General features: G+C 35.3%; 6 protein-coding genes across 6 annotated transcripts; 3 read left to right on the top strand and 3 right to left on the bottom strand.

Annotated features, from left to right (window-relative positions):
• Positions 1-660: 660 nt before the first annotated feature.
• On the top strand, positions 661-2,799 carry LOC101255776 (G2/mitotic-specific cyclin C13-1-like). The gene is made up of 7 exons (XM_004252773.5): positions 661-1,206; positions 1,398-1,630; positions 1,727-1,879; positions 1,974-2,007; positions 2,095-2,244; positions 2,328-2,462; positions 2,563-2,799. Exons 1-7 carry the CDS (start codon positions 916-918, stop codon positions 2,629-2,631), a joined length of 1,065 nt encoding a protein of 354 aa, XP_004252821.1. The 5' UTR covers positions 661-915; the 3' UTR covers positions 2,632-2,799.
• A 659-nt stretch (positions 2,800-3,458) lies between these two features.
• On the top strand, positions 3,459-4,121 carry LOC101255478 (VQ motif-containing protein 31). The gene has a single exon (XM_019211636.3). The coding sequence runs from the start codon at positions 3,525-3,527 to the stop codon at positions 4,044-4,046; it is 522 nt and encodes a 173-aa protein (XP_019067181.2). The 5' UTR covers positions 3,459-3,524; the 3' UTR covers positions 4,047-4,121.
• On the bottom strand, positions 4,103-7,044 carry LOC101259225 (uncharacterized). Its single transcript, XM_004252701.5, has 5 exons — positions 6,699-7,044; positions 5,799-6,038; positions 5,102-5,185; positions 4,804-4,933; positions 4,103-4,635 (listed from the first exon to the last, which is right to left on the bottom strand). Exons 1-5 carry the CDS (start codon positions 6,929-6,931, stop codon positions 4,561-4,563), a joined length of 762 nt encoding a protein of 253 aa, XP_004252749.1. The 5' UTR covers positions 6,932-7,044; the 3' UTR covers positions 4,103-4,560.
• A 1,156-nt stretch (positions 7,045-8,200) lies between these two features.
• Positions 8,201-10,395, bottom strand: LOC101255181 (G2/mitotic-specific cyclin C13-1-like). Its single transcript, XM_004252771.5, has 7 exons — positions 9,858-10,395; positions 9,435-9,667; positions 9,186-9,338; positions 9,059-9,092; positions 8,822-8,971; positions 8,601-8,735; positions 8,201-8,504 (listed from the first exon to the last, which is right to left on the bottom strand). Exons 1-7 carry the CDS (start codon positions 10,161-10,163, stop codon positions 8,433-8,435), a joined length of 1,083 nt encoding a protein of 360 aa, XP_004252819.2. The 5' UTR covers positions 10,164-10,395; the 3' UTR covers positions 8,201-8,432.
• Positions 10,396-15,698: 5,303 nt separating this feature from the next.
• On the top strand, positions 15,699-17,448 carry LOC101258347 (cytochrome P450 81Q32). The gene has a single exon (XM_004252698.5). The coding sequence runs from the start codon at positions 15,699-15,701 to the stop codon at positions 17,343-17,345; it is 1,647 nt and encodes a 548-aa protein (XP_004252746.2). The 3' UTR covers positions 17,346-17,448.
• On the bottom strand, positions 15,778-23,101 carry LOC101258048 (uncharacterized). Its single transcript, XM_004252697.5, has 4 exons — positions 22,440-23,101; positions 21,694-21,788; positions 20,655-20,929; positions 15,778-18,689 (listed from the first exon to the last, which is right to left on the bottom strand). The coding sequence occupies exons 1-4, from the start codon at positions 22,467-22,469 to the stop codon at positions 17,878-17,880; spliced, it is 1,212 nt and encodes a 403-aa protein (XP_004252745.1). The 5' UTR covers positions 22,470-23,101; the 3' UTR covers positions 15,778-17,877.
• Between the last annotated feature and the right edge of the window lie 13 nt (positions 23,102-23,114).

The raw sequence follows: 23,114 nt of genomic DNA, 5'->3' as shown, positions 1-23,114 counted from the left end.
AAAAGCTGACTCAAATGGAGGAGAATTACCCAAGTCTTATAAGGAATACACCTATCTCATTATCCATCGATGTTGAACTTTTGTCATTTTTTAATACTCATCTCAAGCCCAGTGCTTAGCATCTTGTGCGTGGACAATTTTGATTTTGAGAATCCCAATATCGGATGAGACGGACTCTGCTCTGATATCATGATAAATTAGGCTTTAATGATACATCATCTCGAATCCAAAACCTGATATAAAAACATTCGTGAACCCTAATAATTTATAAGTTAAAGTCGTTGGATTTATGTAGTTTGTGTTAGGATCGAATTCACGCACACACAATTGATGAATGAAGAACACAAGAACTTTCAAGAGAAAGAGATGAGAGATTTAGAGAGAGAACGAGAAAACCCAATATTTCGTGGTAACACCCCCTAAGTAAACTTCCACGGCGGTGGGGTGTATTTATATTAAAATGAATCAGAGTATTTTTGGTTACAGAGAATAAATAGTAAAGCCTAAACAGTTATATATAGAATAAATAGTAAAACCTAAACGCGTAAACAGTTATATATATTAATCAGGCTCCACAACCTAACAGTTTGCCCTAATTTTTTTTTGTTTGAAAGAAAAAGTTTCTTGAATAAAAAAGCCCACCCCCTCTCTCTCTCCATTGATTTCTCAAAAAGGGAAAGTAATGGAGGGAAATCCAAATCTCACTTTTCAAAATTCAATCTGAAAAATAAAAAAACAATTAGCCAAAAATTTGCCTCAACAAGACAACCCAATGCCACCCACAGCGCCAAAACTGAAAATTTTTCAGCTGAATATGGCGCCATATATATACACATTTCTCTTTTTCTTCCTCTTCTTTCAACTCAACTCTCCCCACATCATACGCACAGAGAGAGGAAAAGGGAGTAGCAAACAATGGCAGATCAAGAAAATTTTGTAAGAGTAACTCGATTGACTAAGAAAAGAGCAGCAGAAGCAATGGTTCAGCAGCTGCAACAACCCAATAAGAAGAGAGTTGTGTTGAGTGAGATTCAAGATTTGTGTAATGTGGGTATTAATCAGATTGAGGACAAGGTGTTTGTTTCTGAGCCTCTGAGACCCAAATGTGAACAAATTATTAAGAGGGAGCTGAAAACCTCTGATGATGACCCACAGATGTGTAGTGCTTATGCTTCTGATATATATGATTATCTTCATCAAATGGAGGTTGGTGCATTTTTATTTACTCTTTTTCTATAAATTTTTGAATCTTTATTTATTTGGGTGTTAGCTAATAGAGCTTGATTTGGTTTCTTATGGATGAATTTGGAAATGGGTAGTCTAAAGATTGGATTTTTATCAAATCTTGATTGTTGGTTTTTTGAGTTTTTGATTAACTCTGTGGTTTTTCGAATCAGATTGAGAAAAAGAGAAGACCATTGCCTGATTACCTTGAGAAAGTTCAGAAGGATGTAAGTGCAAACATGAGAGGAGTTTTAGTGGACTGGCTGGTCGAAGTCACTGATGAATACAAGCTACTTTCGGATACGTTGTATCTTGCTGTTTCCTACATTGATAGATTCTTATCAGTGAATGTCATCCCTAGGAAGAAACTTCAGCTTTTGGGTGTTTCTTCAATGCTCATTGCTGCGTAAGTACTTGAGCCAAGAACTGGTTTTATTCCCCTGCCTCCGTGGCAATGTGTGTTTTGCTTGCGAATCTAATATGATCTGTTAATAATTATCAGGAAGTACGAGGAGATTAATCCTCCAGATGTTGGGGAATTTTGTTATATTACAGACAATTCGTATTCAAAGAAAGAGATGGTAAAGATGGAGGCTGATGTGCTAAAATGCCTCAAATTTGAAATGGGAAATCCCACAATCAAGACATTTCTCGAGTAGGTAGCTGTTTTGCGAGTAACTATACGTGCATTTGTAATGATCTGTGGTTTCTCGACTGATATGACCGTTCTTTTTTGCTTTGGTATGCAGACAATTTACCAAAATTGCTAAACAAGATCACAAAGTAAGTGTTCAAATATGACATGAACATTATGATTTTCAATTCAATTGTATTCACGTTAAATGTTTGCTAATTTTATTGTTTTTACAGAAAAACAATCTGCAGTTAGAGTTTCTAGGTCACTACCTAGCAGAGTTAAGTTTACTGGATTACAACTGTGTGAAATTCTTGCCGTCTTTGGTAGCTGCTGCTGTGTTATTCCTTTCAAGGTTCACATTACAGCCAAAGTCACATCCTTGGGTGAGGATTTTGATCCAACGTTCGTTTATATTAAGTACCTTGATATATGAAAACACTGATAATGAACTCTATTCATTATACAGAGTCTAGCCCTTCAACGTTGCTCGGGATATAGACCAGGGGATTTAAAGGAATGTGTTCTTATCATACACGACTTGCAATTAAGCAGAAGAGGACGTACTTTAACAGCCTTGAGGGACAAATACAAGCTGCATAAGGTATTATTCCGCGTGTGTCTGATAATTGGTGATTTTGTTGTTAACGCCTTCATAGTTCAGTAATCTGATGTGAACGTTGTATGATTTTTTCGTGTAACAGTTCAAATGTGTTTCAACATTGTCTTCTCCTCTGGAAATACCGGATTCATTCTTCAAAGATACAAGATAATGACTACATGGCTATGTATGCTTGGGAATCGAAATAGAAATTCATTATTGGCGATTTTTTGTTTTTGGTTGACAATATACCAAAATATGTACATTTACGAGCACAGAAACAGTCATAGACTAACTGCATTTTTGGTTCCTTTATATTGGAAAAAACTTGCTCAATGAATTGAAATCCTGCAATATTTCTTGTTTTTGGTTGATACGAGGACGAACTTTTTGTAAAAATGAAGATCTCCGTAAAAACTATTTATTTATTTATTAGGGAAAGTGGTCAAATATTCAACGGTTGAAAGCTATATATATGTTGGAAGTTGACCAATTTAAGGTTTAAAATAAGTCAACCTCCTTGTTAGACGCTTTGAATTCGGTTTTTTTTCCCTCCAAAGATTATATTTTAGTTTCGTATTTAAAAATATTTTGATAATTCATAAATCTTAAAACTCTATTCATCGTCGTTATTATTTTGTTGTGGTTATTTTCATTGCTTGATTCCTCTTCCTCACCTTGAAGAAACTTAATTTGATTTGCAGAGGTGCATTTGTCAAGTCTTTTTCATTTTATATTCCATTTACAATAAGAAAAAGAATCAGAATTTTATGAATTATATTTGATATTCTGTATAATTTGAAGGTTTACTGAATGAAATATGTTGATTTTTCAAAAACCATTGTTATGAGTCTATTTTGATCGTCATATGTTTAAATTGTATTGAATGATTCTTGATTTTAGCAGAGTTTGAAGGTCAAAATCACACAAATTCTCTACCTGAAATATCATCATCAAGTAAAAAACTCAAACACCTGATAATTTAGGTATGTAGCTCAAAAAATCGAGATACTAATCGTAGGCAATTTCTAGCTAGGGAAGATGGAAGCATACTAATGAGGAAGAATGTTTTGCAGATACAAAAAATCAGTGAACACAATGGAGATGACGACAATTCATACAAGGTTATCGAAAGAAATGACAACATTCGTACAGGCAGACTTATCTTGCTTTCGAGAAGTTGTTCAACGATTAACTGGTACATCTGAATGTATTGATGGAAATCTCGAAATTGCAGCAGCAACAAACATTTCAAAAGCTCAAAAGCAGCATAATACATCAAAGCTTCACCATCGCAGACAATGTCGAAGACCAGACATAGAGATTACTAACTCACAGTTTCAGCCCATCATCATCCCAAGTCCCTCAACTCGTTCAAACAAACGAGCTTCTCCATCCATTGAGACGATAAATAAAGTGGAAGAAGAGAAAGCTATCAAAGAAAGAAGGTTTTACTTGCATCCGTCTCCCAGGTCTAAACATGGAAATGCTGAAGAACCAGAGTTACTCACCTTGTTACCTTTAATTTCCCCTCGTGAAACAATGGATCGTGAACAATCAGTTGAAGGATTTTGTTTCTTTAGCTAGAAACTACTTAGTAAAAGATACAGTTCCTACATAAGATTCTAATACAACAGAATAACTTTTAGAAGCAAGCAAAAACCTGTCGTAATTTTTCTTTCAAAGGATACGAGGTAAAAATGAGACTGTTAAGTTAGTGCTCAGTTATCATAATCAGTAAAACGAAGATGCAAAATAACCACGAGCAAAATACAAGCGATTCCCACCATTGAAATGCTTACAAAATGTTTATATCTAAACAAAAAAAGATCGCTTACTGTTAATCGAGCTGATGTAGTAATATATGCTTACATATAGGGTCTTTTTCACTTTCAGTCTTTGTCAGGCAAAAATCGCTCTTATCTTTTATCATTGTTTCACTCATTGACATCTTCTTGATCACAATATGCATCATCACCGTCAAAATGTGTGCGTTCTCCCCCCTTCAAAGTTTTGTTATCATCAGTTTGAGAAGTTGAGAGAGTATTAGTGAACTATGTGAATGGCACTGTACTCTTCCTGGAAGGTGAATCTGCAGAGCTTAGATATTCGTGGTCACTACCATTCGAGTTTTGACAAGGTAGTGAGCCACAGATTTGTAACCAAGACGCAGTACCTGGAAACAAGTTAACTTCCTTAGGATTGAATGCTGCAACCCTGAAAACCTCTATCTCCCAACTCAAATTTATATATACATAAAAGAGAATTTTTTGTAATTATCAGGCGAGCAATCTAGCCTTTACTGGTGGAATGAATCAATCATAAAAGGTTCAAAATGGTTCACCTTTCTGTAGATTGCACCAGTTGCTGCATACCCCTTTTCACGCCTGCATCGACTGCAATTGCATATTCCTCGGCAGACAGGGCAAATCCAGTTTGTATTTTCATTTGTTTCAATGACATTCTCTCCATACCTACATCATGTGCAAGCTCAAATATTAGATCCACAGACATTTCACATGGGCATTAAGATCATCGGAAACTGTCGTTTGAAGTAACACCCATATGTTCGGGATAGAAAATTAGCTACTAAAGGGAATACTACAGAAAAAAGGCTAAAGAGGATATCAAAGAGTTATCACCTCATGTACAGACAATCTCCACAGAATTGTCCTTGACCGAGCTTGCAATTGCTACACGCAGTGCGTTGACCAAGAGTTTTCTGCCTGCAATTGTATCAAATATTTTTAGGAGTTCACATCAAGTAATAAATTGAAACCAGCGAAGGTTAGATAGACTGCATTTTGATCATAGAGAGAAGGATGTTTTTTCATGAAATTGGCAGCAGAACTAATTGTTTTACGAAATTCTAAGTACTGATAAGAAAAGGTAAATGTCGAATCAGAGTAACAATGCAAAATGCATTAATGATGAACACCTATTGTGCTATCTCTTTAAGACAAATATCACGAATAAAATGGTCTCAACTCTAGATGAATACAACACATTGAATATTCAAGTTGATATGCATGCTTGTGGACAAATTTCTTTAACAATATTCATGCCCGAAATTCAAAGACAATATTATATTCAATCTTAACAACCACATGCTTTAAGCTAGCTTCCACAATGGGAAGAAAAGCTTCATTTTTCATGCTAAATGGAGAAGAAATATTTCAATCAGACAACATAGACTTGATCATCTTCATCATCCCATGGAAGGAGGCCTAAATTAGTGATATATATTCTAAGAAACTGTGCTCAGGGAACAGATATGAATAAATGATAACTAAGCAATAGAACAACATAAAAACGAACAGTGAGAACAAATGTTTAGACCTGCACTGATGGCATGACTTGCCATTATCAGGATCATATACACGCTGACCATCTTCACCATAACCATCAACATAGAGAGTCCAAGCATTCTGGCAATCACCTAAAAGCTTTTCATGCTCCTCTGTGTAGAACTCAGGGTTTTCACCTTCTCCTATGTTAATCTCCACATCCTCCTTTGATACCTTATCTGTCTTGGGAATCATCCTTTCTATGTAACTAACTGGAGGCTTATCCTTCAACCTAAAAACATTTAAAAATCATTTGATAAAGAACATCTTTCACGAGTATTTTGAAAGACATCTCATGAAAAAAGGTGATCATAGGAAAAAGAAAACATCATACACGAACTAAGCATAAACGAGCATTCGTTTGGTTTCATGAAATATATACACAAAACTTTCGCAATTTTCTTTTCCGTTTTCTCAATAAGTCAAACATATCTATTAGTTATCATGCTTTTCCTTTGACTACTGCTTTGATTAAGGGTCTTTCAAAAACAACATCTCTACCTCAGACTCGTAGTGATAAGGCTTGCATTCACTCTTTCGAACACTGGGTATATTGTTGTTATTTACATTTATTTCCAATCAAACACCAAAATATCAGCATATAGACAACATTTTATATCCATTAAAGACTGCAATAAGAACAAACCCAACTCAACCTTTTCTCCTACTTTTTTTTGGAAAATCAAAATCAGGGCCAGCCAGAGGGTCAAAACACTAAATCAGGCCTTTGGGGCCGCAAGCCCCAATTTTTTTTCCGTCCGGTGTTCGATACTTCGTTAAATCTCCCAATTTTGAGACACCCATTGCCGGATTATAAAGCTAGAAAAATTTATTTCATTTTTAAAAAACTCGAACCCGAAAACTCTAGCTAAGGAAGGATGAGAGTCAATACCTAAAAGAGCGGCGAGGTGGGTCATCAATTGACACCGCCCGGCGGCTGATTCGAGGAGTGGTGAGTTTCTTGGAAGGGGGATTTAGTTTTTTTGTGAGTTCGAGAATACCAAGTTTGTGCAGTCTCTCTTTGTTCTCTTTGATTCTCTCAGCCCTTTGCTTCTCATAATCTACTGCTCCGTCATTTGGTTCTTCTTCAGCTGGTGCACCTCTTTTTCTTCCCGCTTTCACCATTGTTAGCTTTCTACAACCCTTCTGAGCTTTGTGTGTTTTACTGAGAACCCACAAATAGGGAACAGTGAGGGCCAATGGTGAGATGGTACAAAAACAGCTCAGTATTTAATTTGTTTTGAAATCTTAAAAAAAAAATATATATATATATATATATTATTTCCTTCCTCTATTTTTTGAGTTTCCTTCTCTTTTTTTTATGTACTAGGACTACACTTTTTGGGTCTATAGATGAATAAAAAGGAAAATGGTCAAAAATACCCTTCTACGATCGTTTATGAAATCGGGTATGTTTGTTTAAGGGTTGCTTGCCTTTTTGAATAGAAGGAAGTGGGAGAGCAGAGGTTATTTCGGTAAATCAATGTATGAGTTGAGGCTTTCCATGTCTCGTTGACCCTTCGAGAAAGTAAGGGTTCATCGGGAGTCTTTTGGAGATTTTTGTCCAAAATAGGAGTATGTTTAGATACTTTCATAACGATGAGGGTATATTTGGTCCGATAAATAATATAAGTCGAACCTAACTAGTACTCATAAACAAAAGTAAGAGATGTGATTTTGACCCTTTTCATAAATAAAATCCTAGTATATTATATCATTTCAATTTATTTGTTTGTTTAATTTTGATCCTTTTCACAAATAAAATGCTAGTATAGTATATCATTTCGATTTATTTGTTCGTTTGATTTTGACCCTACTCATAAATGAAATCCTAGTATATTATATCGTTTCGATTTATCTGTTTGTTTGATTTTGATTTGACATGGAGTGTGTTTCTACACCATGATTTGTAGGCATTATTTTTCATCCAAAAATGATTTTTCCTTCACTAAAAGATTCAATATGTTTACATCTTCATAAACTCCCGTTGTTATCGAGTTAACTCAAGTGTGTAGAATGTTCCAAAATACGTTTAAATTTTGTAATTTTAAACATAACATATGTAAAGCTAGAACTAAAAAGATGTAAAGAACAAGAAAATAAACATTTTCTTAAAACAGACTAGAAAGAAAAATAAGATAAAAGATTTGAAACGGAAAGAACAATAGCTATTGCTATAGTGCCCGATTTCATCTATATTCTTCTAGTTTATTTGTGTTTTTCGAGTTCCAGTTTAGCGAAAAAGTTTGTCCTCTTCATGTTTGGATTTGAAGAGTACATCTTAATAGGGTGTTGCGATGATCATCATGATTCACGAAGAAGCAAGATCATCATGCCAAAGTTATTTGAGCAACATAATCTAATACATTTTTGTTAGTTATAACGACACTAGAATTAGGATGAAAAATCCTGAAGATTTGAATTGTATTGCAGCTTTTCGAGAAGAAGATAATGTCAAGATTACTCGAAAGACTGCAGAAGAAGACAGGTATTCAAGATCCCCTGCACTACTTCTTCAGTGCTTGTAAATGTACATATTTTGGTCGTTAATAGAATATACTGTTAACCAAAAACAAAAATCCAAGAATGTAGTCCTATTCCAAATCCCAAGCATATGGCCAAGTAGTCATTGTCTTGTATCCTCGAAGAATGAATCCGGTATTTCCAGAGGAGAAGACAATGTTGAAACACATTTGAACTGTTACACGAAAATCATACAGTTCACATCAGACTACTGAACTATGACGGTATTTACAACAAAATCACCAATTATCAAACACACGCGGAATGATACCTTATGCAGCTTGTATTTGTCCCTTACAGCTTCCAAAGTACTTCCTCTTCTACTTAATTGCAAGTCGTGTATGATAAGAACACATTCCTTTAAATCCACTGGTCTATATCCCGAGCAACGTTGAAGGGCCATACTCTGTATAATGAATAGACTTAACTCAGCAATTAAACATATCAAGAAACTAAACATAAGTGAAGTTTGAATCAAATTAAAATCCGTACCCAAGGATGTGACATTGGCTGTAACGTGAACCTTGAAAGGAATATCACAGCAGCAGCTACCAAAGACGGCAAGAATTTCACACAGTTGTAATCCAATAAACTTAGCTCTGCTAGGTAGTAGCCAAGAAACTCTACCTGCAAATTGTTTTTCTGTAAAAAAAAAAAAATTAGCAAAGAGTTAATGCGAACACAATTGAATTGAAAATCATAATGTTCATGTCATATATGAATACTTACTTTGTAATCTTCTTGAGCAATTTTGTTAAATTGTCTGCATAAAAAGCAAAAAAGAATGGCCATATCAGTCGAGAAACCATAGATCATTACAAATGCACGTATAGTTACTCGCAAAACAGCTACCTACCCGAGAAATGTTTTGATTGTGGGATTTCCCATTTCAAATTTGAGGCATTTTAGCACATCAGCCTCCATCTTTACCATCTCTTTCTTTGAATACGAATTGTCTGTAATATAACAAAATTCCCCAACATCTGGAGGATTAATCTCCTCGTACTTCCTGATAATTATTAACAGATCATATTAGATTCGCAAGCAAAACACACATTGCCACGGAGGCAGGGGAATAAAACCAGTTCTTGGCTCAAGTACTTACGCAGCAATGAGCATTGAAGAAACACCCAAAAGCTGAAGTTTCTTCCTAGGGATGACATTCACTGATAAGAATCTATCGATGTAGGAAACAGCAAGATACAACGTGTCTGAAAGTAGCTTGTATTCATCGGTAACTTCGACCAGCCAGTCCACTAAAACTCCTCTCATGTTTGCACTCACATCCTTCTGAACATTCTCAAGGTAATCAGGCAATGGTCTTCTCTTTTTCTCAATCTGATTCGAAAAACCACAGAGTTAATCAAAAACTCAAAAACCCAACAATCAAGATTTGATAAAAATCCAATCTTTACACTACCCATTTCCAAATTCATCCATAAGAAACCAAATCAAGCTCTATTAGATAACAACCAAATAAATAAAGATTCAAAAATTTATAGAAAAGAGTAAATAAAAATGCACTAACCTCCATTTGATGAAGATAATCATATATATCAGAAACATAAGCAGTACACATCTGTGGGTCATCATCAGAAATTTTCAGCTTCCTCTTAATAATGTGCTTACATTTGGGTCTCAGAGGCTCAGAAACAAACACCTTGTCTTCAATCTGATTGATACCCACATTACACAAATCTTGAATCTCAGTCAACACAACTCTCTTCTTATTGGGTTGTTGCAGCTGCTGAACCATTGCTTCTGCTGCTCTTTTCTTAGCCAACCGAGTTACTCTTACAAAATTTTCTTGGTCTGCCATTGTTTGCTGCTCCATTTTCCTGTGTGTATCTATGTATATATATATATATATATGGCGCCATAAGGAGTTGTCTCAAATTTTTGGCTAATTGTTTTTTCAGAGATTGAATTTTGAAAAGTGAGATTTGGATTTCCCTCCATTACGTTCCCTCTATGGGAAATCAATGGAGAGAGAGAGGTGGGCTTTTTTGTTCAGTTGGGCCATTTTTTGTCGTTACATAATGTTATACCTCTATAATTTAAATGATAAATCTACAACAAAAGTAGAGTACGAGATATAGTTATTATAAAAGGTAGAGTAAAAAAAAGAAATATAGTTATTAAATAATAGAGACAAAAAAGAACAGTGAATCGTTATGATAATGACCCTCTTATCATGAATCGTTATCGTCATTGCTATCATTATTGGACAGGGCAAGACATATTGACTCGTATGCTCGTCTTGCTACCTTTATGGATTTGTGGCGTGTACGTAATATCCAAGTTTTAGTGTTGCTTTGCTTAAGGTATGAGCTTTGGCCTCTATGGCGATTGGCACAAGCTCATCGCGATTACTCAGGATGAGTTTCTTGTCTATGAAGAGAGTTGAAGTAAGAGATGATGGCAATGAAGGAGTTTTCCTTAACAAGTTGAATGTGGACACAAAATGGAACTGCGCGTAGATGGTAATAGTCTAAAGTTTCATAATTATACGCTTTCTATAACTATGTGATGGTGTTTGACTTGTCACGTGAGTATTGGATGTTAATACGACTTATATAATATACTTAGATTGACGGAAGAGAATACTTCATTAGAGTAGTTGTTGTAAAGAGAGCGAATATCAAATCAGAGTTAGTAAGATGAATGAATTTTCAGTATTTGTAAGTTGTACATAAGTAGAATGGTCGAATGTTTTTGGAACGTCCCAAAAAGGAAAGAGTGTCATATGAATTGAAACTGACGGAGTAACAAACAAGAAAATAAGGCGTGTAAACATCAAGAATGTGTCAACTGCAGCAAGGCCTGTCTGGTACGTACGTTGAGATATCTGTTGGAATGGGTGCGTTCACTAACAGTCAATGGATCAGGTTCTTTGACACAGTAAGAACAAAATGTAAGCACAGACAGTGATCAGCATCTACTATACGTCAACGAACCAGGTCCCTTGACTCAGCAAGAACGGTAGTTGAAACAAATGCAGAAAGTAAATGTCTGTAACTAAAATTTGCACAATGATTTTACGTGGAAACCTCCTTGCTCAAGTGAGTAAAACCACGACCTGTTGCACAAGATTTTCAACTGTCTTCACTAATCTTCTCAAGCAAAAGTGAAACTCGGTTACAACCAATGTGAAAAAAAGTTATTAATCTCACGGTCAAGCAATTTACCTATTACTTGAAGAGCCTAAGCGGATACAAGACCGCCCACTAAGCTATCACCCCTAGATAACTTAGACTTTGCTAAGCGGATACCACACCACCCACTAAACTACCTAACTCTAGATGACTTAGAATTTGACTAAGCAACAAAACAATGTTGCCCACTAAATCATTTAATCTTAACTGATTTAGGCTTTTGCAAACCTGAACCAAATATCTGGATCCTTTATAAATTAGGAATAGATTTACAATGTAAGAACGAAAGATATAATCCTAAGATAACTATATAGCTTGCAGCTCTATACGGTCCCTGCTGCTCTTAGGATGACACTTCTTGAAGATGACCTTTGCTTTTTGAGTTTTTGGATTTTCTGAAAATCCAAAACTTTGCTTGCCAAAACTTGTTTGTGTTGTTGGAGAAGAGACTATATACAAATGGACCCAAACCCTTGGGACAAGGCTATTGGCTGAGAGACTGCTGTCATGAAAAGTTGTGCACCAACCCCTCAGAGTTGGCAGCTTTTGACAGCTGTCATTTTGTCCTTTTGTCGTGCGCAGACTTCCCGGGACTAGGTCCCTTGTTGCGTTTTTTGATTCTTGAGTTCTTGACAAAGACTTGTTGCTGCTCTCTCTCTCTCTCTCTCTCTTCTTGAATGAATGAACTTAATATGTTGTTTGTCATGTTGAAAGTATCAACCATAAAGAGTTATTAACCGTTGAACAAATAACCTCTTCCATTCTGATTGGTTCAGTACGCTGGCGCCTCACCTACCATTGACTGGACATCTTTACAGTTGTACACCATTATGTATCAGATGGAGAGAACTCTGTTAAGGACCACGTCCCTGCATTTGTGAGATACTGAAACATGCAGTCTCGTCCGCTCTTCTTATTGGTGTAGGATGCTGCACTTTTACCACCTAACATGACAGCTTTTACGGCTGTATATCATTTGTATCTGGACGAGAGCATTCTGACAGGGACCAGGTCCCCTCAATTGTGAGGATCATCAAAACACCTAGAATATAACAATATCTTTCATTGCTCGTTACGTCACTTTTCTTGGAGTTTTTTGTAATCTTTCAAAGCAATTGAAAGTTAGGTAATAGATCAAGAATTGTATTAGTAGTAAAAATGTTGGCTTTAACTAATTCTGCAACAGGGGTAGCAATTATAATCACTTGATATAAACTAAAATCTTTGGGAGCTTGTCATGATGATAGTTATGCAGTAACCGAGAGCGATCCAATTTCGCAACATCAGGCAGTAAAATCAAGTTATGGAACATATGAAGAAGAGGCAAATTGTGGTAGATCAAGTTCTTCAGAGGATTTATATGATGGAAGAATATGTGTTATCTGCTATGACAATTCAAGAAACTGTTTCTTTGTTCCTTGCGGTCATTGTGCAACTTGCCAAGTATGTGCCTAAAGGTAAACTATGTTTTTTTTCCACATAGTTTCGATCTATGTTGCTCAGATTCTCCAGAAATGGTGTCATGCATGTGTTGGATCCCTAAGTTGTTTGAACTCGGAGTGCGAGTGTCTGATACAGGTGTGGATCTAAGATTGGGAGATAAGGGTCCATTTGTGGACATGGGCGCGGAGTTTCGGGTAAATTTTTTTTTGTATTTTCTTGATGACAAAGGAAATCCGTAGCCACTGTCCTCTAGATGAGCATAGGATAAAGTACCGCTTATATGCAATAACTCGCAAACCACACAAGAGTGGTAACCCACACTAGGCAAGGTCAGTGCGACGAGCTCGACCCAGAAGGCAAACTCCTTGCTTTCGCTGGCAAGGGGTTCCGAACTTGAGACCTCCAACATGGAAGTCTTCAAGCTAAAAACAGAGTTATACAACTTAGATTATGATATATATTGTATTTCATTTTCTTCAATTTCACCTTAATTTTTGTTTTGATTACAAAAATCATTGAATCAGTTCAGAATGACTCCCTTGAATTTGGTCAAAGTATCCAAAACTGATGTACCCGATAAGGTACGGATCTCATAGACACACCTACGTCATGACGATACGGGTGCAACACTGAAAATGAAGAATCCGAACAACTAAGTTGGGTCCTCCAAAAGAGTATTTTAGAGGATTTGTGCTTAACCAGTGACATTTTAAAAAAATCCGAATAGTATAGGTCTCAGTTACTTTTTATAAATTGAAAAAAGAAAAGGTTATGAAGATTCTCATGAGAGTAGTTTCCTACACGATCATGGATGTTGAAAATAGGTTGTACAGAAGCCCAATTCATAAAGTTAGAAAGTTTATCATTCCTTAAATTGGGAGCTTTGACCTTGTGCAACTGAAATGAAATATTACTATCGAAATTGAATTGTAGTCCTAAGAAGACATATACTTATTCATTACTCGTACAGACTTGACAGAGTTAAGTTGTATTGAGCGAGTCATTTTGTTTGAATTCTTTTCTTTATCTTAGGACATTTTAATAAAGTTGTGAAGATGTGTAATGAGCACATAAACCTTTAGAAATTCCAGGACAATTCATGGTTCATACGCTCAGCGGCGGACTCACGGAGTGATGCACGTGCGATCGTTAACTTTCGAAAAAATCATATGTATATGTGTATATCGATTTTGAAAAATGGAAAGAAATTAGAATATAGCTAACAATGCATTCATAAAAAATGGGGAGAAGGGTCTGATATACCCTTTAACTTTGTCATTCAACTTTGTCATTTGGAGCTAATATACCCCTCGTTATGAAAGCGGCTCATATATATCCTTACCGTTATAAAACGGCTTACATATACTCTTGCCGTTACAAAATGAACTCATCTATACCTTTCATTTAACGAAAGTTAAAAATTAGTTTTAAATTTATATTTTTTACTTTTAATTTTTTTTAAAATTATCTAGGAGTATATATGATTCTTCTATCAAAGTTCAAGGTATGCTTTAATTTTTTTCATACATAAATTATTTTTTGACTTCTTTTATTATAATTATTTGAGTTTCTTATTCTTATTTTTTTTCTTTCATTCCTTAGTGTAAAGAAAAAAAATTTAAACCATTCTTTTTGTCTATGTTGTAATTCTATTTTTGTATTCGAAGGAAAAATTTGGTTATCTACAATAAGTTTTACAAGAATACTAGTGAAACATAAATATATTTGATTATTAAAATAATAATTCTAAATTAGTCATTGAAACAAAAAAAATTTTAAAAAATATGTTTGACAGGATTAAATTTACTCATATGTAAAAAAAATTAGATTAAAATTATTTCTTTTTCATCTCCGTTAGAGGAAAAGGGTATATGTGAGTCATTGTTTATTAGTAAGGTATATATGAGTCACTTTTATAACGAGTAGTATATTAGCTCTAAATGACAAAGTTGAGGATATATTAGACTTTTTTTCATACAAAAAAAAGAGTATCCTTGTGCTATTGGCAGAAGCTAGAGATACCGTCCTCTAGACCAGGATTCGAATCCGCCTCTGCATACGCTTAGTCAGAAAAAATAATCTTAGTCGTTACCTTCTAAAAAAAAAATAGTAATCCAACAAAGTCCACGATTTCATTTATGGCTTAATCTCATTAATAATCGAGCTCTTTATCAAAAATCAAAATACGTGAACGCAAAAATATTATCTACTTCATTGTTATTTTTCTAGATGTTAAAAGATATGATTTTAACACGTCAATTTCAAATACGTGTTATTAAATTAAAAGATATGATCTTAAAATATTTTACAAGATCAACTTGTTTTTAAAAAACTCTTTTTTTGCTTTGTTTTTTTTTTTTTGAACCTTATCAACAATTCCAAAAAATGCCCATTCTTTCCTCTTCATTAAAAATTCAATTTTAATAGACCTTTAATCTATTAATAATGATGCCATACTCTACTTTACTCCTAGATAATTGAGAGTTTTAAATATAACTAAAACATTAATAGACTATGCATTGCATAAATAGACTAGGCATATTTTACTCTTAACATTTGTTGTTTTGATAAAGATATTCATTAATAGTTTGAATTTCCGATGTACGGAGTCGGATCACATACCGTAAACTCTAGAATAGACTCCCAACAAAGTTTTCTCTATATCTAGAGATTAAACTCGAAACTTCTGATTAATAATAGAGTTGTTTCACAGTTGCATCACTACCTATGTTGGTGGGCCATGCTATTCACCCTAGTTTGACAATACAAGCATGCTTGGCACTTTGCCATCCACAAAAGATACCTTATTACAACATTTTAGTATAAATAATGATCATCAAGTGAGCAAAGTTATCAAAAAGTCTTGTTTGCTTGTATTTGCATCAACCATGGAAATTTCATATTACACACTCATCTTCACTTTCATTTACATTCTAAAGAACCATTTCCTTAGAAAATTCCAAAATCTCCCACCAAGTCCCTTTATCTCTTTGCCCATTATAGGCCATCTATATCTACTCAACAAAAAACCACTTCATAAAACATTAGCCAACATAACAGAAAAACATGGTCCTTTGCTATACCTTCGATTTGGATCGCGTCCTGTCCTGGTTGTCTCCTCCCCTTCTCTTGCAGAGGAATGTTTCACCAAAAACGACGTTGTTTTTGCCAATCGTGTGAATCTGCTTGCTGGAAAACATATTGGTTACAACTACACCACCCTTGTTTGGGCATCCTATGGCCAACATTGGCGCAACCTAAGAAGGATTGCTACTCATGAAGTTTTGTCTACTCAGAGAGTTCAAATGTTCGCTGATATCCATAGAGATGAGGTTCGGGCTCTGCTGCAACGACTTCTAAGGGGGAAAACTAGTGGTGGAGATACTAACACAAACGTGGTGGATATGAAAGCGGTTTTCTTTGAGATGACACTGAATATCATGATGATGATGATCGCTGGGAAAAGATACTATGGTGATTCTGCTGGGAAATTGGAGGAATCTAGGAGGTTTAAAGAGATTGTTATCGAATCTTTCCAAGTGAGTGGTGCAACAAATATAGGAGATTTTGTGCCACTTCTTAAATGGATAGGAGTTAACAAACTTGAGGATAAGGTGAAGTTACTGCAGGAGAAGAGGGATAAATTCATGCAAGAATTGATTGAAGAGCACAAGAACCGACGAAAGGGATCTTATTTGGAGCAAAAGAACAATACCATGATTGATGTTCTGTTATCCCTCCAAGATTCAGAGCCTGATTATTACACAGATGAAGTGGTAAAGGGCATGGGAATAGTCATGTTAACAGCAGGGACTGATACTACAGCTAGCACAATGGAATGGGCATTATCACTTCTTCTGAACAATCCTGAGGCACTAAAGAAAGCTCAAAACGAAATAGACACTCACCTTGGAGAGTCATCAAGGTTACTTGATGAGTCAGACCTTGCTCAACTCCCTTATCTCCATGGAATCATAAACGAAACTCTCCGATTGTGCCCAGCTGCTCCATTACTTGTGCCGCACGAGTCCTCAGATGAGTGTGTTGTTGGAGGTTTTCGTGTACCCCGAGGGACAATGTTGCTAGTGAATTTGTGGGCAATACAAAATGATGTTAAGTTGTGGGACAGGCCAAATGAGTTCATGCCTGAAAGGTTTATCGATTTCAAAGGTCAACGAGATGGGTTCAGGCTAATGCCATTTGGATATGGCAGGAGAGGATGTCCAGGTGAGAATATGGCAATGCATGTGGCTGGTTTGGCTTTAGGATCACTTATTCAGTGCTTTGAATGGGAGAGAGTAAGTGAAGAGCTGGTTGACATGACTGGAGGACCTGGACTCACTATGCCCAAGGCAATACCATTGCTAGCAAAATGTAGGCCACGCCAAAATATCGACAACCTTCTTACTCATTTGTAATCACAATTCTCCCTGCACTTTCTCTATCAGACAGAACAATAAATGCAAAAAAAATGATGTTGCAATTGTCTATGAACACTTAAAACATAACATTGTTTTCAAATCTTTGTGGGCTGTACTATCATTTATAAAGAAACATATGTAAAACACAGGAAGCTGGAGTAATCATCCAAGAATCACTTAGAAAATGAAGGTTCTCATATTTCATAAGCAAACAGAATAACATTTAATATTTTCTATAACAAGGATGGATTCCTTTTCCGCTTATTATGTAACTCATGTAAGATTAATTCGCGGTTAGTTCAAAGCATAGTAGCTCTGTTGTCCAGCTCAGCAAATCATGTTCTTAACATGTTAGCTTGGCCACTAGCCATAATTGCTACAAGCAAACTATTCAAAACGATGTAAAACCAAAAGTAGACCAGATTATAGTCACCAAAATAAATGTTCTCACTGTTCTCCTGGCGTCGTATACTGAAACGCACTTGTTTTCATGGTTAGTACACTTCAACATGCACCATTGATTATCATCTTAGCTCCACCTCCGTCGATCTTCTTCCTCATCCACTGGAGTGTACCATGATGGTCTAAGCTTTGAGTTGCTCAATCTGTAGTTCAGGAGAATTTCTTCATTACTAATTGCTCGAGTTGCCACAAGAACGAGCGTCTTTAGAACAGGGACATCTAATCCGTTCTTGCCAGATTTCCAAGATTTGAACCAAAAGGTGCCAAACCTCCTCATGTTAGCTTCTTCACCATTTCCAAATGAAATATTGGGTATATAGGCTCTCATGTGCTTCTCTGGAAGAGGAAAATCATAAGGGCATACCATTACATTTGGTACCATGTCCCTTGCTGGGTGGTTGGCAAAGTGAGCAAAGGCTAAAGGGTTTCTCCTTTCCAGCACTTCATGGTTACCTCCTAGACGTGTTCCATCCAATGGCTTACTGAGCATTTTCCATATTCGCTCAGAACCCTTTCCATCAGCTTGCATGATGTGCTTAGGCTCAGGAAGAGACGACCCATCCCATATTTCCCGAGATTCACCACCAGCACCCCAGGGCTGTGCATTTATCACAGTTCCATCATACCGTGTGATCAAATATGAATTTTGGGCGTCAACTCTTGGATATCCAGGAATATAGCGGTAGTATGCAGGGGAGTAGATTACACCAGGATATACTGCTAACACAGTACCAACATCAGCTTCACCACGTATGAATAAACCTTGCCCAGCATCCTCATGTGGAATTTGAGAAGGTTTGACCTCGAGAGTATAGCCCATAAGATCCTTTAAACTCTGTGAAACCTCTGTGCGCTTCAATGGCTTGCTTTCAGGTATAGCTGTGCTGAAAGCAGAACAGTAATCAAAATCCAGGGCACAGTGCAGCTAATTCAACTAATCACACTTGAAGAGAAAAAGAAAAACTTTTGTCCGAGACGACTGGAAAACTTGAAATTAATCTATGTGCGAACACCAAAAAGATACAGGAACTATGACCTTATGTCATAGCGCACGTTTCAAGAGTTTATTGTACACAACTTATGACAACTGTCCAACAAATACCTATGGATCCATATTTCCAGGACATGGACTTTTATGAACAACCAAAATGTTTAGATGACAAAATTTACTTAATTTGAAGAAAGTCTGAAAAAAGCATCATTAGCCTTATATATGTTTTGTTTCTACATGCCGTAAGCTCAATACTAAACAACCAAACATAAACAAAAATGGAAGTATGATCAAATCCAAAATGGTTATGAAAGCAAAATCAATTACTCAAGCTGTTATATTTGAATTTTATAGTAATCACATGTGAAGAGTATAGTGCTTGTTACATTACCAAAATCAAAAAGGAAAAAGAATTGAAAAGTGAAAAGAAATTAAATATTTAGTACAAGATGTATCTATTAACAAATGAACATATAAGCAAGTTACCAGGATTATATTCTGTTACTGTCACTAGCTATTACTATTGTTGTTATTCTGAAAGGACTCGTATTAATCTAGGGACTACTTTTTCCTTGACAAATATTCTAGGGTCCTTTATGAAGAAATTGTTAATAACTACAGATTCTTATACTCTAAAATTTTGGATAGCATAAAGGACAAGATTTAAGAATCCATCACCAGAGAAAATATCAATTATGCTTGGTCACTATAGACTGAAGCTAACTGAACTTTTTGGCTAGAATAGTCATGGCCTACTTACAGAAAGAACAAAGAATAAATTTAATAAGCAAGTCAAGATCACCAGGTTGCTTACCAAAGAAAACTTTCATTAAGGATTCCCTTCCGTCAATCAGAATTAGCATCATTAGTGAAAAGCAAAGTAAATCAATATTTGAGTAAGGATTGTTATTTTTGAAGTGATTTTATAAAGAGTGTATCGGTGTAATGATAGCCTCTGTTGTTATAGGTCAAATACTGCTATAGAGAAGTAAACTATAACATGAACAGTTGTTCCAAAGAAAACTCGAAATGTAGTTATGGAGGATGGTTGTTATAGAGAGGTTCCATTGTACAAGGATGATCAAAGGCTTAAATCAAGAATCCCTAGCAAAGAAAAATCAGAACTATACTCATAAGTCACAATGCTAAGGTTGTAGCTGTCTCATACAGCAATAGACTAGGAGAACTAAGTCATGGAACAGGCCATTAAACGACCCGAGTCATATAAATCAGAAGTGTTGAATGCCTTGAATTGGGCCCAAGCCTGTTAGGGCGTAGCTTAGCACTATATATAGACGCTATGGGAAACCCTATTCTGTAATTCTGTTTTTGCCTCTCCATAATAAAACTGCTCCCTCTCTTCCCGTGGACGTAGCCAATTTATTGGTGAACCACGTAAATCTGTTGTCTTGTTTTTCGCGTTTATATTTTCTCGTATTATCTCAAATTCCGCACAACAAGAAGCTTAACCAAGGTAAAAAAGGAAGGTTCCTTTAAATTTTAGCAATTGACATACACACAGCTCTTGGTGAATCTAGTAAGTTAAGAGGCTTGAGCTGAGGATTTAATTCCATCCACCTAATAAATTTGCAAATGATCACAATGAATTTACACATCTCTAATTTCAGGCATTACATCCCAGGAACTGGTCTAATTAGAATTACATTGAGTTGGTTTTCTGTTTTTTATGGCTAGTGAAATTTGTCTTCTTAATCTGACATAACATAGAAAAAGCAGGATAGCAAGGGATCACCTACGTGTATGCTAAAGTTGGGCACCCATGAAACTTCTAACAAATTTTAGAAAATCAACAAGCTTAAAAGGTGCTATGGAAATTGAGCTTAAGATCTTACCGCTGTGGTCCTTTAATGGAGCAGTCCTACCAATTGCAAAACTGAGCCCACTGCGACGAGGAGAAGAATTATTTTCGGAAGATGGTGTTTCCGGCTTGTCCTTGACCGTAAGATCAGGTTGTAATATATGATCCATATATTTGCAAAAGCTTGTAATTTGGGAATGCACATTTTCTTGGACCTGCTTCTGTTGATCAGCTAGGGAGGCCTTGCCAGCCATGTCAATGATCTCCTCTGCATCAGTTTCAACGGCATCCTTCCCCAAACGATTGTAACTGAAAGATGAAGTTAATCATGCAAAGTTAAAACTGTAACTTGTGAAACTTAAAGCATAAAGGACATGCAATTTCACCATCACAGGTTTCATAAAAGCAATTCATCAGAAAAGAAATTAGTTGCAGGTAAGATCCATAGAGGACTATAATTTATTGCAATCCCTTCCCCCTCTGGATTGGTATATATTGCAACTAGTGTTGAAGACTTAAAGCAACAGTTTTCTTAAGAAGAAACAAAAGGAAAATGTGGAATAAGGATTGTTGGGTGATGACTTGAGTAAAATACTAGCTCATAAAATACTTTATCTATTTACAATGCAAACCTATTTATGTAACCCCTGCCCTTTATGTTTCACTTGTTAAAACAAATCTTATAAGGTTGCATATTTATATATTAAATGAAAAACTTAATAGCCTGTAGAATTGTATTGACATGAAGGAGCCTATCCTGGTTGATCAAATTACTCATACAGAAAGCTGAATCAAACTGACAATCTTTTCATTCTAAACGTGGCTTAACGAGGAAAAGTACAAATCATACAGCCAAACAACTTGTTTCTGCCAATTCTCGGTGCAAGCATCGACGATAAAGCTATGTTATTGGAGTAAATTTCAACGAGCGCAGATAAAACCCAGAGTTGATTGACTTAGTTATATATAAAACGCAACTAAGTTGTAGTTGTCTCACCAATCTATTTACAGGAAACACCAGCATCATAAGACAACAACATTACTTTTCCTTCAAGTGTTGAAATGATCCTTACCTAGTATACAGGAAGAGGCGGTTTACATCAGCTTCAAACTGTAGACTCCTTGGATCTTTAGCAAATGTGGGACTTTTAGCAAGAACTTTAACCGCCTAAAAATCATTTCAGAAAGCAAAATACTTCAACTTCAGGAGATTAAATACATCAATATTCAACACAATACAACGAGTACATACCATATTTTTAATCACAAATACCATAAAAAAGTATCACTCCCTTCGTTTCAACTTCTGTCTTACTTTCCTTTTTAGTCCATTTCAAAAAAAATCTCTTCCCTTTTTTGGCAACTTTGCAATAAACCATACTTCGGTTGCATATCTTTAGTTTAACACCACAAGATTCAAAAGTCTTAGTATTTACTTTCTTAATATATCACAAATTCAAAAGTTTCGACCACAAGATTCAAAACTCATTCTTTACTTTCTTAATCTCCGTACCAAGATTCAAAATCAAAACAAACAAATTGAAACAAAGGAAGTACTATACATCATAAAATTCACAATCCTTATAGTTAAAATTAATAAAAGATAAAAGCTTTTTGACTCTCCAACAATAAAGTTGTGATTTTTTTTTAGCAAGGGAAGAACCCCACAACCCCATATGAAAAAAATTTTGAATTTTTATTATAAGAAACTATTGAGACCATTAAAATTACATGTCTAAGTTTCAAGATTACATCTTTGAACAGTACATCAAATTTAGGAAAGAAGTTTCAGTTGATCAATGTGAGAAACAAAGTATACCTCTTGAAATTTCTGAAAAAGGGAAGCCATGAAAGAACTGGTGAGCTGCTTGCTGACCTTGCAAACCTTTGAACTGAAATTTGCGGCGCCGTATTTGATCTGATGGAAGAAATGTAGGGAGGTTTGTGTAATATATTGAAATAAAAGAGGTCAATTTGAATTATTGAATTATTAATAATATATTTATCCAAAAACTCTAAAATCTAGTGATTTGATTAACCATAAGAATACCTTTTAAGAAAAGAGATTTTGTAAATGCTTTTTGATTTTGCAGACAATTTTATTTAAAATGTTAAATTTGTTTACCAACATACGGACTTTCGTTCACTTTTATTTGTCCGTTATTTTAAAAATAAATTTTTATTTTTTACCGTCACTTTTAATGCATTGTTTGCATAACGCTAAGTATCGATTAGTGTAGGTATTATGATAAATACTCATCTCAATCACTCTTTTTTAACATTTAATTGTGCTTCATTTGTCTTAGTTTGCAGATGTAGTGAAACAAACGCTAATTTTAGTTCAAATATTGCATTTCAATGTTATATTAGTCACAACTCACAATTGATGAAAATTTGTGCAAGTTGATTAGAATTGCTTGAAGCATTTTTTGGGTGTTATAAAATCTTATAAACTACAGAAAAGTAAAGAAAAAAACACCAAATGGAGAAGATA

Source organism: Solanum lycopersicum, chromosome 12 (genome assembly GCF_036512215.1).
Source record: "Solanum lycopersicum chromosome 12, SLM_r2.1".
In the NCBI taxonomy this organism is placed as follows: domain Eukaryota; kingdom Viridiplantae; phylum Streptophyta; class Magnoliopsida; order Solanales; family Solanaceae; genus Solanum; species Solanum lycopersicum.
The sequence above is the reverse complement of the archived record's forward strand: the minus strand, read 5'-3'. Positions and strand labels throughout refer to the sequence as shown.

What these genes read in the sequence shown, in the direction of transcription:
- LOC101255776 (XM_004252773.5), top strand. Translation starts at nt 916, where the DNA reads ATGGCAGATCAAGAAAATTTTGTAAGAGTAACTCGATTGACTAAGAAA. An exon ending in ACAATCAAGACATTTCTCGA is followed by an intron (nt 1,880 to 1,973) that starts GTAGGTAGCTGT and finishes TTTGGTATGCAG; the next exon opens with ACAATTTACCAAAATTGCTA. An exon ending in ACAAATACAAGCTGCATAAG is followed by an intron (nt 2,463 to 2,562) that starts GTATTATTCCGC and finishes TTCGTGTAACAG; the next exon opens with TTCAAATGTGTTTCAACATT.
- LOC101255478 (XM_019211636.3), top strand. Translation starts at nt 3,525, where the DNA reads ATGTTTTGCAGATACAAAAAATCAGTGAACACAATGGAGATGACGACA.
- LOC101259225 (XM_004252701.5), bottom strand. Translation starts at nt 6,931, where the DNA reads ATGGTGAAAGCGGGAAGAAAAAGAGGTGCACCAGCTGAAGAAGAACCA. An exon ending in GGAGATTGTCTGTACATGAG is followed by an intron (nt 4,934 to 5,101) that starts GTGATAACTCTT and finishes CACATGATGTAG; the next exon opens with GTATGGAGAGAATGTCATTG. An exon ending in CTGGTGCAATCTACAGAAAG is followed by an intron (nt 4,636 to 4,803) that starts GTGAACCATTTT and finishes ACTTGTTTCCAG; the next exon opens with GTACTGCGTCTTGGTTACAA.
- LOC101255181 (XM_004252771.5), bottom strand. Translation starts at nt 10,163, where the DNA reads ATGGAGCAGCAAACAATGGCAGACCAAGAAAATTTTGTAAGAGTAACT. An exon ending in TCTTCAATGCTCATTGCTGC is followed by an intron (nt 9,339 to 9,434) that starts GTAAGTACTTGA and finishes AATAATTATCAG; the next exon opens with GAAGTACGAGGAGATTAATC. An exon ending in ACAATCAAAACATTTCTCGG is followed by an intron (nt 9,093 to 9,185) that starts GTAGGTAGCTGT and finishes CTTTTTATGCAG; the next exon opens with ACAATTTAACAAAATTGCTC.
- LOC101258347 (XM_004252698.5), top strand. Translation starts at nt 15,699, where the DNA reads ATGCTTGGCACTTTGCCATCCACAAAAGATACCTTATTACAACATTTT.
- LOC101258048 (XM_004252697.5), bottom strand. Translation starts at nt 22,469, where the DNA reads ATGGCTTCCCTTTTTCAGAAATTTCAAGAG. An exon ending in TTTTTCAGAAATTTCAAGAG is followed by an intron (nt 21,789 to 22,439) that starts GTATACTTTGTT and finishes AATGATTTTTAG; the next exon opens with GCGGTTAAAGTTCTTGCTAA. An exon ending in TCCATTAAAGGACCACAGCG is followed by an intron (nt 18,690 to 20,654) that starts GTAAGATCTTAA and finishes CTTTCAGCACAG; the next exon opens with CTATACCTGAAAGCAAGCCA.